The 25,525-nt window shown below is 42.5% G+C and overlaps 1 protein-coding gene across 2 annotated transcripts in view; it reads right to left on the bottom strand.

Moving 5' to 3' along the window:
* The window catches only part of atp8a1 (ATPase phospholipid transporting 8A1), a 145,183-nt gene that overhangs the window by 101,312 nt on the left and 18,346 nt on the right, over positions 1-25,525 (bottom strand). For both annotated transcript variants that reach the window (XM_080773825.1, XM_080773826.1), the window contains exons 2-7: positions 22,625-22,739; positions 12,701-12,800; positions 8,578-8,676; positions 3,516-3,561; positions 3,333-3,373; positions 1,001-1,074 (exon numbers count right to left, since the gene is read on the bottom strand). In XM_080773825.1, the coding sequence (XP_080629951.1) occupies positions 1,001-1,074; positions 3,333-3,373; positions 3,516-3,561; positions 8,578-8,676; positions 12,701-12,800; positions 22,625-22,739 (475 nt within the window). The remainder of the gene's footprint in view (positions 1-1,000; positions 1,075-3,332; positions 3,374-3,515; positions 3,562-8,577; positions 8,677-12,700; positions 12,801-22,624; positions 22,740-25,525) is intronic.

The following is a 25,525-nucleotide window of genomic DNA, read 5'->3' as shown; positions in this document are numbered from 1 at the left end:
AGTTGTTTTTTAATTAGCATATGCATTCCATACATTCCATAGGGCTTGACGATATGGACATGACATCGTCAGCAGTTCCTGTTGAATGAAAGAAATAAAATATTTAAGGTGTCTTTTTTGTTGTTGTTGTTGTAGACTAGGGCAAGTATAATGTTTTAAGCCATGGCATATTCTTTTGTCTAATTAGCCAGGGATCCTTTTAAGAGTCTGCCTCAAAAATATGAACATGCCATCTTAAATATAAACTATTCACTCTACGCCGTATGTAATTCCTTCGATTGGGCGTTAAAAGCCATTATAAAATATAAGACTATGTGAAAGTAACTGTCCCAGAGAGTGGTCAACGACACCACAATAGAGAAGAAAAGACAAGGGAGAGAGGAATCTGGCATTGTGTTGACCCCAGCCAGGGAGCTCAATATCTGGAGTTGGCAGACGTAATGAGAGGCCCCATCCTCCCTCCAAGAGCGGAAAATTAAATATTTATCACTGGTGTCAGCAGAAAGAGAAAGGGTCCTGGCCTTGTCTGAGCTAAACGTCTAGTCCTACTCAGTGTAAAAGTATACAGAGGACAAATAGTAGACAACAAGACCGTCTGGGCAAAATATCATTAGCGAATGTGATTGACAAACAACACACTTCCTTTGCTCTACAGTTAAGTCATAGTGCCCTTTAAGGACAAGGCAAGTTAACCCCTTAATGGTTCCTGTGTGGAGCTCAATTAGGCAGCTGCCAGGACAGGTGTGAATGTATTCAATGAGAGTAATGTGAGTAAAGGTTTATAAAGTATACTATAAAGCCTAAGTTTTACAATTTAGGCATTTACCAGACGCTCTTAATCCAGAGTGATTTACAATAAGCAAGGACAACACAAGGTAATGCATATAAATAGTATTCTAGGAGGATCATAAGAAAACCTACGTATTAGTGCACTACACACATATCCAATCTATACCACACATTATTCATCATTTCTCTGCAGTGTGATTGGTTTTCTGACCTGGAAGATAGAATGGCGAGGTCAGCCGGGAGGTGATCTCCATTGGCCGCTCTGACTACCTCACCAACGCCCAGCTGAAGTTACCACCACACACCAGCAGGGGGGGAGGGAGAGAGAGATGGTCACATGTAGGGGTGTGTGGGGGAGAGAAAACAAAATAGGGGTGTAGAGGGGGGGCAGACAAACAACAAACAGGGGGAGGAAAGAGAGAATTGTTTCAAGTGTACGGTAAAATAAGTGAGGAGCACAAGAATGATCAGCCCTGCATAATGAAGGCAAGGCTGGATGTCTCCTTGTCGTTCTGCTTTTCAAAAGCTCCATTCTGGTCGAGTAATCATGAGAAATGCTTACTGCCCAGACGTAGGCAATATGAAACCAAAATGTATGGGACTAGAAATAGTAATGCCATAATTAAATTAATTCAGCAGCAATAAATATATATATATTTTTAATTGTTAATGCGATTGTGGAGTACGATTCAGTACTCCAAGTAAAATAAACGCGTAAATAAACCCTCTCATGCCAGAGGAAATAATATTTCCTCTGGCATGAGATACATATTATGTACACAGAGCAGGAAGATGTGTTCCAAATGGCTTTTGAAAAGTTGAATGAGAAGAGAGGTTGACGTGAACACGTTTGGTAAATCTGAACCCAAAACCTCATTCCAGCTACCGTCACCTCCACAAAAGGAGGTGACCGTTTTAACAAATAAACAATGGATTCAACTCCATCTTGATGATTCTGCACAGAGCAACACTTCAAATGATGAGTAAAAGCATTGTGTGTCTTTCCATCGATCCAAACCGTCATGTCTTTAGTGTGAGCTGTGCGTCATGAGAGCAAGAGGGAGGAGAAATGAGGGGATCCCCAGGATCTGGTTGGGGAGGTGCGGGTTGGGAGTAAGTTGGGACCCTTTATACCGTCTAGGACGACCAAATCACTATCGCTCACCACAAGCTGTGAAAAATAGATGTTATTGGTGCGCTGCACGTTGTTTGTAGACAGAACATGATGAGAAACCTGAGACTAGAAATGTGAGATATGAGAAAACATATTGAAGCATTTTTATGTACATGAATCAAGGCCATGACCACAGCGAGACACCAGGCAGTATAAATAAAAGCTGCTCCATTCCTTCGTTCGAGACGGGTCCAGTTTGAGGGTGCTGAACTGGATAGCCCTAACGACAGCGCTCACCCCTGCCTTTGACATAAACTTTAAAAAAGTTAAGTAAAAGACGTAGTCAGTGGAGACCTAGCCCAAATCAGAGAGAGAAAGTAGCTTTTACAATATGTATGAACTCAAGATGTAAAACATATTCATTATTCAGACCTTGCTACACCAGAGAAGATTGCTCATCACTGAAATGGCAAAAAAAAATGCAATCACCAGTATCACAATTTAAAAATGGCAATACAGTATTTTTTACACTGACACTTCACTAATGCAACAATATCTGCAGCCACCAAATGTAATATAAATCCCTTTGTTTTTATATCTTTCGTCTTGCATCTCCTTTTATAACTTTTAAATGTACTGTATATCTAAAACATTATATTACTGTACTGTATCTTCATGTCCCATACACAAATTCCCTGAAGGGAAAGGAACCTGTAATCTCAGCCATGAGAACCTTTAAAATGGTTATTTAGAGAAAAGGTTTTGTGCGTCTAGGAATATCTAGTAGTAGTCTGATGATCGGACTCTGATCCCTCACACAGGGGAACTCTCTTAAAGTACAAATTAAGAATCATCTTGGTTCTCTAGTTCTCTGTTGTAGTAGTGCACTTTTCTGTTGCTTGGAATGATACTAAATTAGTCCATCAGCTAACTGGATAAATCATGTTTTGATGTTTATTTAAATATGCTAAGGCTACATCATGCACTTGACTGGGTGATTCTTGTTGTAGGTACACAGCTACATCCTCGGTGTTAATTTAACTCAATTAAGTGTGTAAATTATTACTATCTAAGTGTTAAATGAACACGGAGGATTTTACTATGTACATTGCCCTGTGTCTTCAGGCCTTCAGGATTACCCTAATTAGTGGCTGGATGCTGATGAGGAAGTGTGTGTGTGTGTGTGTGTGTGTGTGTGTGTGTGTGTGTGTGTGTGCCCACGCACGCCGCACGCACGCACGCGTGTGTGTGTGTGTGTGTGTGTGCGTGCGTGTGTGTGTGTGTGTGTGGTATGATGAAAGTGGTAGAATCTGTCCTGCACTCTAGATTAGCAGAACGCTATAGCTGACGATGACAGCAGCTGATAATGACCCTCTGTAATGTCGTGGTTTACATTTCAGCGACATATAACGACAGTGTGGGAACATACCTTTTCCCAGTGAACAATCTCCCAGGCACCATTTCTTAATACTGCGATGAACAGAGAGAGAGGTGATGAGAGGGGAGAGAGTTAAAAAAAAAAGAGATTGTCGATCATTTTCTTTGCTTAGCCTACATATGCTATCCCAACAATGTATACAGTATACAGTATTTTGCAGGTAATTTCCCCTACCTTGACATTCCTTTTTGTTGACGACATTGTCGGCATTGTGACGTTTCTGTAATGAAACAAAAAGGGGACAATATTCATCATAGACACATCCCATCCTGAAACACATTAATACTAATTAAGTAAGCAGGCAGCCAATAGTCAGAGTAACATCCTCATTCATATCCCTGGAGACATACTGTACCATGCCTGATTAAAGAATCGATGGACGAACAAGGAGGAACAAAAGCTCACTAGACAAGAACAAACTCTGTCCTGGATTTTAACAACCACCTTTGAACTGTGGGCTCTGAGGTAAAGCTGGTCAACTGCCTGCTTGAAGACAATATGTGGCTCCTGAGCAAACTCAAACAGCATGGAAATAATTGGTGGCTTTCAATAAGGGGTAAATAGAATGGCTGCCCTGCATGTCTTCAATTTACACTTAATGTCATATTTCTGACAGATACAGCACCATCCATAACTCCATTTATGATCTCACTGGCTTAAGAGCTTTTAGCTTTCGATCCGATACTGAAGTTTGAAACAGTGTGCAGTCAGTGCACTGTGCAGCGAATAGCAGCGTCTCAACACTTTTTAAACCTTCTTTTACCTAGGGAATATCTATGCTGAGCAATCATGCTCTTTTTTTAGCATCGCCTGTTGCACTCACACCTGGGAAGTGTGCATAACATACTGTACACACATCTACGGTTGTTATTTTTTAAATATTATTTTTTATCCCACTATTTGTAACCCATTTTTCACCCCTGTGTCAATTATCTAATGTGATCCTGGGCTCTACACACCCTCCAACAACCTGGGGAGAGCAACGGACTTGAACTCATGCTTCCTTCATGCATGAGTGTCGCTCCTTTACACCTGACAGGGGGGAGTTTCCCTGGTTGGACGTAGCGCGTGGAAGGAACACGTTATTCCAACCAGTTCCTTTCCCCTCCATTAGGCGCCCTGGCTGGCCAGGGGGAAGTAGTTTAGAGACCAGGATTACTGCATTTTTTTTGTGAGGGTACCTGCCCATCTACAGTTGTTCAATAAAACACGGTACACCACTGTGAAACCGTTAGAGGTTTTGTACCATACTCAAGATTCAAACCTGCAACTTTCCTAACACGAGCCTCGTCTAACCTTTACAGACATAGCCATAACCAGTGAACCACACTGCCCTTTTAAACATTGCACATGTCTCTGGATTTTTAAGTTTGGGTCCCAGGAGTACCTTCCTAGAAATGTAGTCAAAAGTACAATATTTGTCTTTGAAATGTAGTGCAGTGAAAGTCATAAGATTCCAAAAACCAAAAAGAAAAGTAGAGATACTCAAATGTACAGTACTTGTGTAAGGGGCCGTGTTCACACTTCACAGAAAGGGTTTTTTGAGCTGCATGTGCCTTTCTGCCATGCACTGCTTACTGCTATGGTAAAGGCAAGCTGGAGCACTCCACCAGCAAGCAAGGTCAGGACCTGGAAAAATGTGTGACGTTTATATTGGGGGCCAGATCAAGTCAAACCAACACTACTCAGATCTGGCATAGAATATCACCTGATTTTAGCCAACATAAATTCTGCCCACTAAGACGGACGTCCAGAGAGAGTTCGATCGAGGCCAGATCAACTTAAGTCATATCATATATAACTAGATCTGGCCCAGAATAAGCTATATTGTTTCAACTGGTGAAGACGTCCTAGGAAATGACGTAAAGATCATCCCCATATGGCCTGGGGTCTGGCCTAGTCCTGAACGTCCCGATCACCACCGGAGGATGTCATAACATCATCATGACGTCGTTTGGCTTGCTGGGCCTCTTCCCAATGGCGTGCATCATGCTTCAGCACCCGTTGCATGCCGCATTTATTGGCAGCGTGCCCTGCAAGCTTCAAGCAGAAAATTGTTTCACTTTTGGAGAGGAGCGCGGCGCTCATCAGTGTCAAATGTGATCCTCCTGGTTCTGGTCTGACGACCCAGTAATTTACGACCCGACGTTGAATGGTTAACACAATCAGCGCTGGGATTTCTTTCAAAATAGCAGCTCGGGGTGTCACACAGATATATGGCAGCTTTTACTCTGAAAGCCCCCCCCCCCCCCTTCGGTTCCGTACAAAAGGGGAGAAATAATGTTGCTTGTTTACCTCGCTATGATTAGCTAATGGGGATCCAAATAAACAAATAAACACGCCCTACCGTCTAAATGGGTTAAAAACCATGAGAAGTCTGTGTTTACAATTATTCAAGCTAGGCTATTTGTGCTGATAACGCAGATGGCAAGACGTTCAAGCCAAGCCCCCATAACGGCTGGGCAACGTTGAAGCCACCGACGGTAGTGGTCAAAACTGGAACTGCAGGCGGGCGACGTACATTCACGAGCAAGAGAGCGCGCCGCTGGGCCCAGAATGAATTTGTGACGTAGGACGTGACGTAGTGGTACCACAAGAACAGGACGTGACGTAGTGGTACCACAAGAACAGCGTGAGGCGAGGAGTACCATCATAGGGGCCAACCAATCATATCAACACTCAAGGGGTATACTACTACTACTTCGTCAGTCTTCCGGGTCCTTCAAAACGCCACTGAGAAACTTCCATTGAAATTAATAGTGGGGGGGGCAGGGCTGTCGCTCCTCATCCACTCTCTAGCTATATTAGAACTATATGGTTCAAGCACAGAATGTTGCAGGCATCAATAAACACTCAGTTGCTCATAAAACGCTTTCTGTGAATGTGAACATGGCCCCTAATGTACTTCATTACTGCCCAATACTGGATATGGGATATATGAGTGTCGGTTCAGCTAAGCTCAACTAAAGGCAGCTGCTCAATCCATCTGAGGAATTCTCCTTTCAGAAGTAGAAATCATAACCGGTGGCAAAGAAAGCTCTGCTGTATCCGTCTTCAACCCAACCTCCGTCATCTATTTGTTTTCTCAAAATAAACTCTCAGACATTCCACTGAAAAGCATGAGCCGATGCCTCATTTACTTCGTCCGTGCTAGCGACTCGTGTGCTCCACCTCTTCAGACAATTTCACATTGTCCCCATCTTTCTCTCTGGGTGTATTCTTTGATGCACTCGCCCCACCCACCCCTCACGTTTTCTACCTCTCTATTTTTAGATTTCACGTTGTTCTTTGTGCCGTCTCTCTCTCTAACTCTGTTCTCTTTCCTTCTGCCCCTGCCCAACACACATTTACTTCCAAGCTCTCTGCCCCTCTCACACACTATTATTCTCCATCTATGATTTCATGAAGGAGGGGAGTATTATGTAAATTATGTAGGTAATCACTGTACAGTGGAGGGGAGGCAGAGAGGCAGGCTGAGGTTATGTGTAGATACTGCAGTATGAGGTCTCTGCAGCATTCAACCAGAGAAAGAAAGTGCAAGATGAGAAGGTCTTCATCTGCAGTGTTCCCGTGATTAACCCACTAAACGGCCTTGTATAAAAAAAACATAGCGTGACGGTGGTAAGAACAGTAAGCTCACATGACTGATTCATCCCCACTCTAATTAGATTGCTTCGACATGAGACAGTGCAGTGTCTTATGTCTGCAGAAGCAGATCTATTGAAGTGATGAGTGACCCGTCTGCAAAGTTTCAAATTAGGGTCTGCCTCTGGTCTCCTTAACTGATGTTGACGACAATGACGTTTGAATTGAATTGATTTGAACTACATTGCTTTTCCCCCCAAAATCTACAGAAAGACGATTGCTGTTTAAGTTTGAATCTTCAGAGTTAAGCTCATTTAGTTTTGGACAATTACATAAGTGCGTTGCAACTTGCATGGCATACCAGATTTGTCCTGCATTAAGACTAAATTCAAAGGAACAGAATAACTACAACTTAAAACAGCTCGGAATAGATTTTCTGGCGTCTCTTTCCACAGAGCATACTGTGTAGGCTAACAGGAGGGTATGCGATCTACTGTCTTAACGCACAATGCATCATTCATGAAGCTCAAGAGGTCGATGCTGCCCTGGCATGTCAACCCGAGAGGGACAGAGAGCTAGCGGTAGAAAATACATGTCGTGCAGCAGGTGACCTTCAATAAGGACAGAGTCATCAATTGCTCCCTGCCCATGTTTTTCACGAGAGGCCAGGAGAAAAGTGCTGCGCTGGGCACCTCAGCACTAGATACGAGCTATTGAGTATAGAGTAACTGTCCACTGAGACCAGGGTAGAAGGATCGCATTGCAGGGTCACTGCAATACAGCATAATGCAATGCAACATCCTCTCACTCGGTACTGACAAACTTTAGCAGGCAAAGGAGATGTATTGCTGTAACTAACTTATTTCCGTTTTATCATGTAATGTTAACTGACTCAATGAGTAGTCCAAGTTCACAGCATACAGCTGTGGCCTCTGGAGTGAATGTGAGAGTGTGTGTACAGTACACGTGCATGTGTGTTTGTCTCGGTGTCTGCAGTAGTCTGTCTGAATGTGCCTGGCTGTGTCCATCTCTACGTGCATCTCTGCAGGTGTACCTCCACGTACGTGTGTATCCTTGGTGTGTGTGCGCAAGTGTTTCCCTGTCGCAGCTAAATATCGCAGCCATTACAGCACTCTATGGAGTGTGCCACATCGCTATATGGAATGGGACGGTGCTTATTTTCGCCCTGTCCAAGATGGCGGCACCCTATGCCATGAATATTACAATGATCATTGATTTTGTACTATAAACACCGTCAAACGTGAATATACGACGGTGGCATTAAGTGCTTGGTTTTGTAAAACGTTAATATACGATTATGGCTCAAAATGTTAAAACCACACCAAAGGGTCGGTTCGGGACAAAACGTTTTTTAAGGTAAACCACACCAATGCAACTCATTGAGTTGCAAGGAGTTCCATTGGTGTGGTTGACCTTAAAAACGTTTTGTCCCGACCCATAGGTGTGGTTTGGGCTTTACAGTCCCGTAAAACCCTTACAGGTCCGTTTTCACACTCTCAAGAGTGAAATTAACACTCAGGTTTTTGCAGTGCACTACCTACAGGGGAAACTCTCAGTTCAGCTTGTTCAACAGAAACAGTCCCTGCGTGCTTTCATAATGGCCTGGCGCCATGTAGAATTTGTTTCTCACCAGATCTTCAATGAACTCCTTGACCGCGGCCACCACAAGGATGAAGAGCAGAGGTACCAGGGTGGTCCATCGACCAGTGGGCGACACGTCAGGGATTTGCTGGGGGGGGGAAACGGTGAAGAACGTTAGGTTAAGTCGAAATCACTGATAGCTTTGACGTTTACTGCAAGTCTGTCACAAAGTGCTTTAGAGACCAACAAACATTATGAACAAATTCAAGGTCGACTGCCCGTTCAGAAAAACTGTTGGTCCAGTGCAGAGAAAAACAGAAGACCCGAATTGAAACAAGACTGCAAGGACCTTTTTTGGTGCCATCCTTTTAGACCAAGTGTTTGACTGTACTAGTAAAGTATTCAATCAATCAAAGTCAGTAAGGGGCAGGTGTGGGCAGGTGCCAAGTCCTGCTGAAAAAATAATTTTAATTTTAATTTAAAATCTGAAGCTTTTTTGCAAACTAAATAGTTTTGGGGAAAATGCAAGTTCTAATTGTCCCAAAACGTACGCAAAATATGTCTGCCATTTGTTTCAAAAAGCTTTATCAACATGTACAATGTTGCAATGTGACATACCGGGCAAAAAGTTCTGGATGGTTCATAAAATGTAGCAGAAGATCACAGATCAACATAATATAATAGATAACCCAAACTGTACACACAGACACACACACACACACACACACACACTGTCATACACGTCACACGCCTTCTTCTTTCACATACCAACATGGCATGGAATGACATATTCGAACACACAAGGACACTTACTGCACATAAACCATTGTACTGTACATGGTAAGTCTGCACACGCACACACATGTCACAGGGCTCTCCTTGAGTTTGTCAGGACATTTGTCAGGGCGGGGTCACAGGTGCAGGCTATAGTATGAGTGGGGCCATTAACCCATTCTGACCTGAGATCAGATTCATACGAGGTTTCCACTGGACACACACTGGTCTGATGAACCCATTCTGACCTGAGATCAGATTCTAAAAATGTCAGTCGATTTTTCAAAAATAGCAGACCTACAAGCTCGTAGCGCGCCACTCGGTGGCGCGCTATGAGCTTGTAGATCTGCTATTTTTCAATAGCTAAAGCATAACATGATGCTAACACCAAAACGGGTTCCCGTTCAGAATGGGTTAAGCATTAGGTTGACATGGCTATGGACTGAGGAGGTGAAATAAAGCATATCCATCGCTCCTTCAACAGCAGGCGGGGTGGGGCAGAGTGTCATCCTCTAAGTACACAGAGTGTCATCCACTCATGATGGCGAGATGGAGGTTATAGATGTCGAAGCGTGATGACACGCGCAGGGAAAAGCCAAAGGAAGAATAGCCCGTCTTCACTGTCAGTGAAGACGGGAGCCATTACTTTTTTAGGAAATGGAAAAATATTTATTTATTTATCCAGCTCTTGTTAATACTTTTCAGTGGTTCAACATTTACAATATAATGAAATATATGGGAATATATAATATATGTATATAGACTAGGGTTGGTTAGGTTTAGTTAGGTATTATTAACATACCCACATGCCAATAATAGTTTCTATATTGGAAATAATAACTGTAGAAATTAACTGAATATTTAATCATTTGAGTATTACATCTTCAAAACTAAAAGGTAGGAGTCAACAAGCGAGGCATTGACAAGACACCCAACATCTTTAGCATTGCTTGAAGAAAACTCTTGTAAACGGAGCTCTCTTCTTCCTCATTATGGGAAGACGTTTTATTCAAGGTTGCAACATCGACAGGGCAGGTAATGAAGATTCACACCAGCTGCGCTCTTCAAAGACACAGCTCCAAGGTCGTTGAATCCGGCCCCGCCCGTCCCCACAGCTCTCATTATTCAGTCAGCACAAAATCTAGGTGAAGACAAGAGTCTGAGCAGAGCAGGCTGCACTTCCCTGGAGCTGGGAACACCTGGGGTGTGCAGGCTCATTTTTGGGCTCCTCTACTGTAGGTCATGAAGTCGTGATTCGTGGGTGAAGATTAAGTAACAAAGCGTCTGGAGACAGTAGCCAATAACGTTGCAGGAAAAAAGGTATTTTTGACCTTAAAGGGACACTTCACCCTTTTTGCAAAAAAATACATGTTAATGACGTTTAGGAGCTTTAGAACACTTTCCTGGGGGTCTTTATGTGTGTAATATGTGGTTTTAGATATTTTATATTGTAGCAGTGAGCCTGTTGTCTCTGATGTCATGGACACTGGGCTCACTTCCTTCCTGGCCTACATGTTGTCTCAGTAAGACAGCTCTCCCCCCTATCCACAAGAAGGAGCAGTGCACCAAAGAATTATGGGAATTGTAGTCCAGGAAGGTAGTGAGACCAGTGTCCATGACATCAGAGACAACAGGCTCACTGCTACAATCTAAAATATCTAAAACCACATATTACACACATAAATACCCCCAGGAAAGTGATCTAAAGCTTCTAAACGTCATTAACATATATCTTTTTGCAAAAAGGGTGAAGTGTCCCTTTAAGTCAGCTTATGTGGTACCTGGCCTTACTTCAGCCATGCGAGTGTTAATAGAGATCCAGAACAGGGACATACAGTATAGGGCAGTCGGGTCAAAATGAGACAATGAGAGAAATGTTTCCACTGTACTTTGCCAATGCCCAGTCTCTTCTTCATCTGTACCCTCTCACTGGGCCATCTGTTCATCTTTGTGAGTGGGTGAAATGGCCTTTCCTCCTTTTGTATTGTTTGTCATGGCTTTCCAAAGACAAAACACAATTTCCAAACATTTTCACATGTCTGGAATTTAATAAGACCCTGACAGCCCTCACAGAGCTATAATACATACTGTACAGTATATGTGCTTGGGATGAATAATACATGCAATGCATGTTCCTTTCCAGAGGAAACGTGAATTGACTGCAGCCTCATCACACATTATAGCCTACCACACATCATAGGCCTTGAAAATACATGAGCTGCTATTGAGAACCATATTTATGGACCATGCACATCAGAAAGACAACGAGCCAGGCAGCAAATTTGGAGCACCATAGATTTACAGATAGTTATTTGAACAAATGTACGTATATTGTAGAAGATCCACATTTTTTCTGATGCACACAGGCTGGCTATATCTCTCAACACAATCCAGGTCTAGTCAGTCGTGGGAGTGTGCACGAAATGAGCACGCGTGCAACAATTTCACAGGACCGCGCCCACGTATAAATATGCTTGTGTTGTCGCCCCTCAACTTCTCTGCGCATACAAAAAAGCCTGCAGACCTCTCATTGAAAATGAATTACTAGCCGCCAGTAACCTAAGTTATAGCAAAACAAGAAAGTTAATTTAATCTACAGCCTGGCTTCCCTCGCAATATAAAGAAGTGCATCTGTGTCTGACGGAAGCACAAGGGAGTCTCTTTTCCCTGTGCTTCATCCGGTTTGAACCTGTGAGAGCTTTTTGTGTATAATATCTAAATCGAATATGTTCTATTTATTCTGACTTCCTTATTATTAGTGAGGTTTATTGAAATGCAATGTTTCATGTAACTCTCACTATAGAGTACGGCCAATTTCTTCTTCAATAATAATTGAGTACCACAGACGAAAAACAAGTCCAAATTTCATTTCTGACCCCTCCACGAAAAGGCCTTGTTGTCCTGAACCCGTATCTATCATTTATACATTATGGATCAATAGTGTGGACTTGGACTGTTTTTCGTCTGTGGCATTTATTGAAAGTCTGAAAATGTATTTTAATAGTGCTTATAGTTATTTACATTCCAAGGAGTCCATTTGGTTACATTTGTGTATTCTTCGGAGCTACACCAAAACTCACAGTGCACATCATAACGTCACCATCGACCCCCTCCCCCACCTTCACCAATGTATCCTCACTTTTTCTCTCATACCGACGCGCTTGGCTGTTTTTTTTATGACTAGGGTCGAGCGATCTAGTCATATCAATTTAGGATATGGTGGTAGGTTTTTACATCTTCACAAAAGACTTACAAAGCGAATGAGGGCCAGTGAACTCCCAAAACATTTCTAAACACAACCTTTTATTAACTCGGCCCCAAAACAATGCGACCGACAGACAGACAGACAGACAGACAGACAGACAGACAGACAGACAGACAGACAGACGGACACTTACCTGCAGGAGTGCAATGAAAAGAAAGAAGGAGTTAGCTGCCCTTCTGAACTGCGAGTAGAGGAACCGCGGAAGGAAGGTGAGACAGTTGTACTTTGCAGTGCTGGAGACCACAACGGGCAGTCAACGAGGTGATGGGGGGGGGAGAAAAAACAAGAAATGTGTTAAATGAAATAAGTTGACCATTAGTATTTTTTTGGTCTGCACTGTCAAACTTTTTGAATTGTAGATAGGTTATAATAATGTTGCCTCCCCCTGGCCAGCCGGGGCGCCTGATGGAGGGGAAAGGAACTGGTTGGAATAACGTGTTCCTTCCACGCACTACTGTACGTCCAACCAGGGAAACTCCCCCCTGTCAGGTGTAAAGGAGCAACTTGGACACTCAGGCATGAAGGGAGCATGAGTTAAGTCCGTTGCTCTCCCCAGGTTGGCGGAGGGTGTGTAGAGCCCAGGATCACAGTAGATGATTGGCACAGGGGTGAAAAATGGGTTACAAAATCGTGGGATAAAAAATATATTTAAAAGGTTATAATAATGTATTATTCTGCGAAGCACTTTAGCCGTAGCATAGCCAGCCTTGATCTGCCGTTGCAATGCATATTGCCCCAGGCAGATTAAGTCTGGCCCCTCTCAATTGTGGGAGGACTTCACGGGTGAAGTCAACCAGATTAATCTGGAATCAGGCTATAACCAACAAGGGCCCAGTATTCAAATATGGGGCGGGACATTGCAAAAAAAATATCTAATACTGAGAGAGACGAGACCAATATCTACGCATTGATATTAGTATTGCTACGCAAGGCTACTTTAGCCGTGTATTAAATTTGCGATACAAATAAGGCTGCAGTGCCTTGCCGTGTTTTAAGAGTGCCTAAAACCTCTCCAACATCATTAATATTTCAAATAAGGTGCACACTCTCCCTCTTGTCCTTTCCCATACAAATTAAATATTCAACAGCCAGTGAAACTGATCTGCACATCCACTTTTATTTTTGTACGCCAATCATGATGTTAGCAAGCCTTCTTCTATCAGATGATCCGTTTTCCCAGACAACAGTCTACGAAATCATTTGAATGAATCTCTTAAAACAATGTATGAAACCATTATAAAACTTGCAAAAGAACAGAGAGATTTGTACCTATTTTGTGCTAATTCAGTTACCAGAGAGTATCCTGCAAATACGCAGAAGACCCATGTGCATCTAGTATTATCTACTACGAAGCTCATTATTTAGGCCATGGTAATCCTTGTATGTAGTATGTTTACAAAGCCGTCCAAATACACTTTGATCAATGTCAGCAGCCCTCCCCTTCCGGGAGGAAGTTTCCTTCCCTGAGGAAGGGATTGGAGATGAGAAGGCTGTATGTTTGTTCTTGTATAGTTAGTTTCTGCACTTCAATAGAGGAAGATCAGAAAGCAGAGTAAAGTCTTCCAAACAGAAGCTGAGGTAAGTATGAGATTAGATAATGTAGTGATGAGGGCTGTGGTTGATTGATGCTAGGGAAATAATATAAAGAATGCAATGGAAAGGTATTATTACATTATTACACGTAATAGTGTGCGTGCGTGCGTGCGTGCGTGTGTTCTGCCATTGATGAACAGTGGGGCCAGCAGACTAAATGACCATAAAGAATAATTAGGAGCCACATCAGAGCTGGCAAGGCGGATGGAGATTGCCCCTGGCAGAAATGAGCAATGGGTGCCAGGAACACGTGTGTGTGTGTGTGTGTGTGTGTGTGTGTGTGTGTGTGTGTGTGTTCAGATCTCCAGCAATCTGATTTACAGCGGTGTTGAAGGGCCAGCCAAACAGCCACTTTGGGAGCAGATATATGGAATGATCTATGCCATGCCACTAGCATTGCTAGGCTTGCCCGTGCACACTGTGCAATACACATGTGCTGCATGGATGAATGCAGACGACAATTAATGTGAAGTATGTGCAAATGTACATTCACAAAAGTATTGTTATTTATTATTGCACAATCACGAGTTCACACTAGTTTTGTGTGCGTATAAACCAGGGGGGCATGTTCTGAGGGGCGTGGCTACCGTTACAGTCTATGATAGGGATTCCCCTCCCACTCGAGTCAAAATAAAAACCAACGGAGAAGAAGGGGGGGAAGTCCCGCCTCGTTGTCTGGGCCAGCCAATGGACCAAAACGGATCAAGAAAGATGGCGCCTTCCATTGCAAGGACTGACAGGCTTCATTTTACGTTCATGTTAGACCCGGGGAACGCTTTGTCCATATTTTTTACAGTCTATGGTATAAACATGCGTTTTCCACCCTTGCTGCTCACATACAGTACATCTAATATAAGAGTCAACAGATTCTTTCATTCAAATCCATTTAAGGAGTGGGTTTTCTTTCAAACCCTTTTGTTCTTTTGCCCTTAGGTTCTCCTATGAAATGGATTTTTTTGTATTTTTTTGTATAAGTGGTACAAAATGTAACTCTGGTACAATGCAGCATAATCCAACAACATAAAGTTGAGCAAGTCACTGGTCTGCCTCAGCTGGACTGAGGACTTGATAATTACCGTATCTAAAATGAAGTAGAGTGAAATGAAACGCAACTGAAGGCATTATTTACAATATGGTTGAACAAAGCCAGATCCGCAATCTGCATACTGAAGACACATGTTAATGTTAAGAAACTAACACGGAATTCTCCTTTAAAGTTCTAATTCACACCTTGCTTGTTTGTAAATGTTTAATCAATAGTGCCCCTGTCAAGTATTTTTCCTCACCCACAGAAGAAAATAAAATCTATAAAAAAGGAGTTTTATAACACCTTGAACTTGGCTCTGTCTTTGCTCTCATTAACAATTCCAGTATCTATAAATTATGCCATAATAACTCTTCATGAATATGCCAATATGCCGCACCAGTGCCAGTATGTTCTATTGACTTCCTACACTTGCTGTCTTGTGGGTCTGTTGTCCAATCAGAGGCAGAGTACAGCCATACATTATGAATATGCAGAGACTTTCAGCATGCCTTTGAAGAGGATTTGATTGGCATGTCACACGCCAAAGTCATCTGTGACTTAATGGTATGTCATGCATACCATTATGGGATAGGGTGTTCCGTTTGTATGTAGTATGTTATGTTGTCCGTTTTTAATTGGACCCGAGTCTGAACAAATAAAGTTGATTGATTGTCACATCAGCTTTCACAGATTGGGTGGGTCTTAAGGCCAGTTTGGAGGTAAAAATACATTTAGAGAAAACAGAGTGCCAAAAACCACCAGGATTCTTTCATTGTTGAACTTAAAAAACACTAGACCTGTACGTGCCCGTCACTTGGGAACCTAATAATACCCGTTTTAACTATCTGTCTGTGTCCCTTTTGTGCCCATACTGTATATGTAGTAGATCTCTGTAGTATCAATAGGTTGTCTGTGTGTGAAGAGTGCAAACTGACTGTGAAAAGTGGACTGGTTAAGTAATCATTTGGCAGGTGTGGGGTTGCCATGGGTGGAAATTGCACAGGTGAGGGTATTTAGGCCGATTAGGCCCACTGGCAGAGCCTGACCAGAGTCTTTTGTGGTGGTTCTGGAGAACCGTGGGTCCGACCGACTCGATACCGGGCACTGCACTCCCTGCCAGGGGTCCGACACCATTTTGCGTATTAGATTTTTACGTTTATTCAGCCTAATTTGAACTGTAACCAAATAATAGCCCGGTGCAAAAAATAAATAAAATCCTCGTCCCAATAGCTGCTTGGTTCGTTTTAAATGCCCGGGGACTAAATTGATTTTGCGTATTAAACAGCCAGGCTACTATTTGGAAATTTAAGCTATACGTTGTTATACCTTTCAAGCCAGAACACCTCTGTGTGTAGTTGTTGCTATATACAGAACAAATTCTAATATGAAGTTTTTCAGAAAACTTCAGGCATTTTATAATTGGTCTAAATGGGATAAAATAAATGCACCGAACACACATAATACACAGATTTGATTCAGTGCGTCTACAATGTATTACACATTGACCTTCATGAGGTGAGACAAGTCGTTCTGTTACAAAATAAAAAATAACATTTTCTTCGGGAAAAAACGTAACTCAGGCTTTGGTGTCATATGCTACCTTTTGCACTGTGAAGGACTAGTAAGGGGTCTAGTCTAAATGTATGTATCGCTACCCTGATGCCTTTTTCCCCTCCAATAACGTCTAAACTCATCTTCCAGCTCATCCCTTCCCTCTCTCCTTATCGCCTCATCTTCCTCCATCGCTATACCCTCCCCTCTGTACCTCATGGGGTAGCTCGGAAAAGCATGTCATGTCTTAATCTTTCGTTATCCTTATACCGTAGCGCAATCTGCGCGGGGGCCAGGCAGACACAGAGAAGCTTTCATGCTCCTTTTAATGGCTGATTATGGGTCCTCATCGCCTTTCAGTTCCTGCCCGGTCGCCTGAGGACTGAGACGACACCAAGAGAGCACTTCCTCCCTCTGTTCTGCTTTCAGCCCTGCTCAGGTTACAGCCATGGAGGTTGGAATGGAAGCTTTTAATTCCTCCTATGCGCAACGCCACAGCAGAATGGTTACATGACCTCACGTCACAGTGAATATTCTCTTCGTTTTGCCCTTCGTGTCCATGCACGCAAGGGCTTTAGAGAGGCTGCAATATAATTATTATATTATGTTATTATTATTGTTAGGGCGACATAGGTGATAGTATGGAGAATATATGTTTTCTCCCAGTGCAAGTTGAATATTGAAGTCAGGAATTCCACAAAAACAGCATATGTTCAGAAGGGGATCTCTGATAGTGAAATCAAAGAAAGAGACCCTGCACACTATCTGAACTTTAAAAATGTTGCTCTTATACTTATAGGTAAAAACAATATAAAGAAAGAGGCCAGGTACAAACACTTAATCTGACAAATTGCAGCCGCCAGGGTCCAGTTTCTATAATGTTTCTGATCACCTGCTAAATCTTAGTCCTCACTCAGCACAGGTGAGCCATGGACCAGGATGTGCACAGAAGACAAGTAGAAAAATTACAACAGCAGTGAAAGGGAAACAGTCAAGAAGGCATGCCAACATCATGATTGGCTGACAAAAATACCAAGTGGATGTGCAGCCCTGATAAGAAAACACGAGCAGCCAGCCATTCATACCAAGTATTGTGAGTTTGTGAAAGATACAAGGGAATAACCTTCAAAAGCACAGAATTAAAGTGAAGGTTAAGAGAGACAATGCTATAGATAGTGCTCCACTATTCAATATTATAGCCTGCATAGCCTTCTTTGACAACGTAATGTATTTGGAAAGGTCAAGGCTATTCCTGGCATACAGTCGTGGCAGTTTTTACGTTCCTCCATTGATCAAATGTAAAACATTTATTTGGGGATTTTATGTACTGTCATGAAAGGGCCAACAGTACATGACCTGGCATGAATGATGAAATCATAACATCTCAACTTCGCCATTAGCAAACTCCTATTGTGTGCACAAACAATGACAGAGGAACTTTCCCAAAGATGAGAAACCAGCTAAACCGGTCATTACATGGCTAATGCTGAACAAAATGTGTAACTAACAAAAGAGTGTAACTGTTTATGCACAGTACAATCAAGTGTTAGCCTAATTTAACCAACTGCATCAAATCTGGTAGATTTTTTCAGGGGAGAGATTTAGCATAGAGGGGAAAAATTAAGTATAGATCCCTGGGTCATACTGGTCAGCAAAGTATATAGGCTGGTTATAAGTAGTAAACTCTGTTAGTTAAATTAACACCCAGGGTTTTTTGCGTGTGTGTTTGATTGCCAGTGTCAGTGTATCACTTATCCCTGGTCTCTATCACATAAGGAAATGCAACATCAGCATTTGAAGGACACGCAAGAGACAATACCGTATTACCGTAAGTGTCTCTAGCTCTGCGACTCTTGATTGCCATGGGACAAGTTGTGCGCATCTCACCATGATCCACATTTACGTTATGGTCAGATGTGCTCCGACTACCAGCACAGCTGAATCAACAGCATCCCTCAGACACGATAGAGAAACAAGGTCACTGCGGCCCATAGTATTTTGCGAGTGCCTTTACTATAATGCTGCCCGTACTGGCTGTTGACTAGTGTGACAATGAGTGTGGAGCATTTGAGAAGAGTGAAACTCAGCACGCCTTATTCGATGTCCAAGCTCAGTCTTTTTGGGTGTGTACAGTGGGTTGCAATTGATACTGGCATAGTAAGTAGTTGGACGCCCATGCATGCACTACTAAAATGAAGGTTGAGGGGTTTTATCTTTTATTTGAACGGTTTTACATTTTCGAAACTGCAACATTCGACTGAAGCAATCATCTTCAGTGCACACAATGAGATAATTGAAACATTTTCAATTATGTCATTCTTTTCAGTTTAAAAGAATGGGATTACACTCAATGCTATTTTATTACACAAGATATTTATGGAATATTTAAGATATTAGATATTTAAGGTTGAAGGATACTTTATTGTTCCATCTTGTGTACATAAGAATAAAACATCTTTGTTGGGCTTCCATCAGACAATGCAGCAGCATAGATGCAGAGATTACAGTAATTACTAATTATAGTTCATGACCGACAATGTGTTTTCAGCCCTCCTCCCTTCTCTCATCATGAAATCGTCAAATGTTAGCTGCCATTCCATATTATACAATAAAGTACTGTCCCAGTGCAGTGGTTGACCCAAAGGTAGGGTTGATCCGACCACGTGATCGGAAATCGCCATTTTCAAATGATCGGAAACGTGACCAATATTAAATCCATATCATGCTATTAGACTGGATATTGTCTGTGATTTTGGATATTGTACTTAATGTACTATGGCTATGTGTTTTTAATATATTTTTTATCCCACATTTTGTAACCCATTTTTCACCCCTGTGTCAATCATCTACTGTGATCCTGGGCTCTACACACCCTCCGCCAACCTGGGGAGAGCAACGGACTTAACTCATGCTTCCTTCATGCTTGAGTGTCCAAGTTGCTCCTTTACACCTGACAGGGGGGAGTTTCCCTGGTTGGACGTAGCGCGTGAAAGGAACACGTTATTCCAACCAGTTCCTTTCCCCTCCATCAGGCGCCCCGTGTTCTATAAAAATCACACCCGTGTGAAGTGAGGGGCGCTCTTATCATCATCATGTCGTAAATGCACTATGCCTATTGGCTAATCCGATGGCCCATTTTGTCCGATGCACAATTGGTCCAACATGACAGTATGACACTAACCAAAAAAAATCAAACTATTCTGGATAATATGGCGTCGGACCGATGGACCACAGTACTGTACAAACACTTGAAACACTACACCGATGCTGATCTAGATCTGCAGTAACACTTCACTTGTGGGTTCCTAGTTTACTTAGCTTGAGAGAGGACGTGAAAGTGTGATATATTAAGTTACTACTGTAGTCTAGAAGCCTTGAGAACAATATCTAGAAATACTTATTTTGCTGAAACAAGAAACTATTTAGATGAGGTGTGCATCTTGCATGTGTCCAATCACTATTATTATTTGTAAAGGAAGGTTCACACATCTCAGATGGCAACTCAATGAACCATTTTAACCACCTCAAAAGAAAAAGAACAGTCAAACGGTGAGGGTTTCCGAGTTGAGTGCATCAGCTGCAGTTGCAAAGCCAGCTGCTACACGACCAAAACAAACAAGCCAGATAAAGGTATTAGAGCAGTGAATTGACCCTAGCTCGGTATTAGGCCACCTACCCCCGCGTTTGAGTTTATTTTCATATACAGTGTATCTCTGGGTCCTCAATCTACACAGTAAAATCCTCAAATACTTATTCAATTCTGAGAGTGCACATGTTGGAAAAAACATTAGCATCACCCTTTTGGGCACCTCAACGAAGAAGCATAGTATAGCGTGGTATAAATGGAACGACTTGCATCAGTCCCGACATGCATAGCCCCAAATAGGCCGGCACCCAAAATGGTGACGTTAATGTTCTAAACATCATGCATATACCTGCTGTCACATAGGCTACATGTACTGTATATTAGCGCGTCACTGGTCCCCCGGTTATGGAAAATACAGGACCCGAGACTCGTCGGTAAAACCATTATCTCGGACGTTGACTTTGTTCTGTCCATTAGGATACAGGATTACAGAAGGCCCGTGCTCAGCGCTGATTGGTAGAGAAAAAGCATGAAGCACTACAATGATTACACTGACCTAGGATCAGATTACTGCAGCGCAATATATAATATGCGGGGGAACAAAGCTCAGCTGAGCGGAGAGAACACAGACTCGGCGCATCGACGCTATAACTAAGTCACTCACTCTACCTCTAATCTCTCTCTTCTCACAGAATACTACAAAGCATGCATTTACACACCTGCAAATAAAGCTGAATCTGATTCTAGTGACGTCATTGATGACATCAATCCTGGTCTTCTCGGAAGCCTGCAGGCCCCATGCGTGACCACATGAAAATCCCTTTTCTAAGCATTAGAACCTGCATGACTAGCCTAGCCCTGACCTTTCGGGCGTGTTCAGGGTGGTATGGCCGTAAGCAAGTTTTTAACGCTACAACTACAGTATGTACTGTAAATGATGCTGTATGCTACAACTATATTGGCCTCGCATGGTATATCTTTACTCAGCCAACGCTGGTTGGTGTCCTTTACTCAAGCAGTGGAGCCCAAAGTGGGCCACACGTGGAGACCAAAGGTTTTCATGAGGAACAACATTTTCCACTAATATGTCATTTGTTAGAATTAGACGATGGCAAAGCAAAACAGTTACAGTAAGTTACTTCTTAATACATCATAAAACTAAAGTGCTCTCAGCAGTTGGTTTCCTGGGACAAAACCCTACTGAATGGTGATGGCCCAAAGCCTATCTATTTGGAGGTTGTTGGTATGAATGTTTGGGCATAGGGGGGGGGGGGGGGTCCCCACATGATTTTGCAGGGTCCCCTGATGACAGTGAACTTCACTGTCATCTACAATTCCAAGTGCTTGTCAGGGTGAGGGGTCCCCAGTTCAAATATGATTATTTTGTGGGCGTCACCGCCTAAAAACGTTGAGAGCCCCTGCTCTACAGCACCTCCAGGCCACTGTTGAAATAGGTTTGACATTTGTGTGGTGGCTCCACAGCTTAAGTATGACTCAATTCAGCTGGTTTGTTTGTGCCTCCGGGGGATTATGCAGGGTTGAAGGGGAAAAGGCCAGTAATGCATCGGGTCAATGTGGGGAAAACACCCTTCGCCCGGGAGCTTCCACGTTGCCAGGTTCAAAAATAGCAGCGAACTTTACAAATAGCAACCTATACTCCAGAGAATAATGTAATGTTCAAAAGTATACTGCTGCTTTCTAGTGATTCATTTTAGCAGTAGTGCCACTTGAACAGGCGATATTGTACACTACAGTGAGGTTGAGTTTGCCTTGGGTGGCAGATTTTTAGGGTACCCCTTGTGTGACTGACACAGACTGTCTGGTATGCAACCTATTTTTGTGGCTTTCGAGACCAGGTGCCTTTGCGGTCACCAGCTGCATGTTACATGTCTATCAAGCCATAAAAAACCCTATTTGCTTACACTTCTCAAACGGCCATGTTTCCTGTGTTCATTCACCAAGAATCAAGAGGGATTCAATTCATGTTATATTTCTCATACAGGAGCAAAATGTTGGTGGAGCATGTTCCATAATGTTGCACAATGATGCAATATAGAACATTAAAACCAAAGACTCAACGTGTCACTCAACAAAAATAATAGGGATGTGCACGACTAAAAAGCACCGTTCTTAGGACAGATTTATCTGTAAAAACGGACAGAAATAAATCATCCGTAACATTTTCTTCTTGCTCTCACTAATCATTAGTCTCATGAATAAACTGTTAACATGAGCAGCAGAAATATGACTTGAATGTATTCAAACAAAATTATGGTATTGACCTCCCAAATCAATTTTACCTGACATGGTTGCTGCAGAACTTTGTGTACTGCGGCTGATTGAGGAATATGAGTCTGGCATCTTCTTGGTCAGCTAAGGAAGTCTTTTCTGTGGTGTCCTCTGTCTTCTCATACCCTGTAGGAAAGGCACAAAATATATATATTTTAAATTGCGACAAATTACAGATAATCTCAGAAATTACAATTTACTGTATGCTCCCATGTTAGTCCCATGTGAATTAGTAGAGAATTTTTGTTTCAGCAGTCCAACTCTAATGTGTTTATATGTGCACCATCAAGCAAAGTCACTAAGTTAATTTCAGCTCACAACATTTTCTGCATGTCATCCCCTCTCCTTCTCCTTTGTTTACGGAGAAGAAAAGGCCACCGAAAGAATACAGAGACCATTAAGTATTTCCAAGTCAAACACTTGCACAGAGGAAGACATTTAGCTGCTGAAAGTTGGAAAAATGATGACAGCTTCTTCTGTCCACGGCACTCAATTCAACTCAAACAATGCTCTCATGAGGAAGGCAAACCCAAAGGGAGAGCACTCATTGCCAAAGGGTCGTCCATCCTACAATGACTCAGGTGGCATGGTGCTCACTGGTCAGTGCGTGGGTGGGTGGGTGTGCGCACCCGTGCACGCTCGTGTGTATGCGTGAGTGTCAGAGAGGATTTGTGCATTAGAGTGCAGGGCTTGAAATTGCAATCGTTTTGGTTGCGTGTCTCCTCAAATTGAACTCAATGTTTTAACTGGGAGCATTTGAGGGAGTGCAAACAATTTTCCACTAGACTGAGACGACCGAAGAGCCGTAGGAAAAATGCATGGCTGCGACATTATAGAAGTTATAGATTATAGAAGCGAGTATGCGCATTGCACCATGGCCAATCATGTAACAATGTATGTATGTATATGCGGTACCATCCGCACTACACTATACACACACAGTTCCTTCATCCTCTTCTCATAAAGGTTCTACAGTGAAAGGCTGTTTATTCTGTTTTGTGTTTGCACAGAAACACCCTTTATTCTACCATTGACTACATTGTGATTGTGTTACTATATTCACTCTGAATGTACATTGCAATTAATTTATTATAACAGAAAATCAATTATATGAATCAAATGGGCTATCAAAGTGAACAAATAAAAACATTTGGAAGAGGCACAGTGAGCCAGGAGACATTTAAAATCCTGTCCCCAGAATGCCATGAGTAGGATAACTCTTTGCATTACAGCTACGTAGAACGTACTGTATGCCATGCCTACATGGCATGCGTCTCTGTGGATAGGCAGGGTTCACAGGGTGAACACAAAGAGAAGCCAAACGTTTCCTGATCTTGAAGAATTCCAGGCGGCCAAAACATAAAGACAAATACATATAGAGCTCAAGTGTGTACATTACAAATCGGTCTTTTCTGTCCCTACACGGAAACATTTTAATTCATCCATTTGTTACTCGGAGAGTGTACACCAGGGGTATTCAACTGGGGGCCCCCGGGGTGCACCCAACTGGCACCTGGAAGATTTGTTTTAGGGTTAATAAAAGTTACAGGTATGGTGTGTGCTATATGAAGTGTGAGATTACCATAATGACAGTAATCCTTAATCATATTCAAGGGCTTTTGGAGAGAAATGAGACAGACTCCAGTCACTTTAGACTAGAGCACTGCAGAGGGTGTGTGTGTGTGTGTGTGTGTGTGTGTGTGTAATCGATTAATCATAATCAAATCAATTCAATTAGTTGCCAACCAATTTAGTAATCGTAATGGAATCGGCAACTAAACGGAGGTTTTTTACAAATAATTGTGGGTGTTTTTTTCCACTGAGCCATCTCTCTTCCATTACAATTGGCTGATAGTTGCGCACACACACACAGTAGTGCTCTCTCAACAGTCCTTTCATACTAAACGGAAGGCAAAAACTAGGACATGGCAATCTGCCACCAATAGCTAGTTACAGTCTACACCTTGTCTGATTTTGTGGCGATGTAGTCAACAAAGCTGCATCCCACTTTGAATTCGGTTGGTGTGCTCTCTCTTGTTTAGATCGAGCATAGAGTTCCTTCATTACTGGATCCGGGTCAGTATCTCAGCCACTTTGGGTCACTATGTATGTATGCCGCTTGCATGCCAAATTAGTCGCATGGCATACCAGCATGTCTGCAGCTACGTAGAGTTTTCTATTAACTTGTGTGCCCATGTGCCATGAAGCAATTGAACAAAATTATGTATGGCAAAAATGATGGGTGGAAAAATTAAATAAAGAACAATGGATTATCTATCCACAGTTTTTGATATACAGTACTTGATGTACTGTATATGTAGACCACGATAAGGGTAGAACCCAATACAGTTTTTGATATAACTTGATGTACTGTATATGTAGACCACGATAAGGGTAGAACCCAATATTGGAGGACAGACAACACCTGAAAAAAAGAAACACGCTTTATCCATTTAGCTGCAGATGAAGCTTGGCCTCATCAGAAGCTCACCCCATTTGAACCATGGTCGGTGTACAATTTCACATCGTTCAAAATGACACATGTTACGGGTCTGGGGCTCAGGCGACTCTCCAAGGAAAGTGTTGATGACTACTTCAGGACATTAGAGAGCAGGATACAGAATAGACTGAGGGGGGTATTCTCCTCAAACCCTTCCAACCGCTTTCCACTGCTCTATTCTGACAGCAGTCAATGGTGTGGAAAGGACAGAGAGCGGTGGAGACAACTCGTCTCCCCAATAACAATGCAGAACATACAGTAGAGAATACAGTAGGCAGGAATAATACTGGCACTGCCCTCATGGTACAGTGGTTAGAAGGAACAGCCGGGGATGAAACCACAAAAGCACAAGCTCTGACACCCGAAGACACTGGCTAAAGAAGAGGGGTTTACATTTAGCAGAGTCACTCAC

This window comes from Protomyctophum bolini (genome assembly GCF_963924005.1).
Source record: "Protomyctophum bolini genome assembly, chromosome: 10".
Lineage (NCBI taxonomy): Eukaryota > Metazoa > Chordata > Actinopteri > Myctophiformes > Myctophidae > Protomyctophum > Protomyctophum bolini.
The sequence above is the reverse complement of the archived record's forward strand: the minus strand, read 5'-3'. Positions and strand labels throughout refer to the sequence as shown.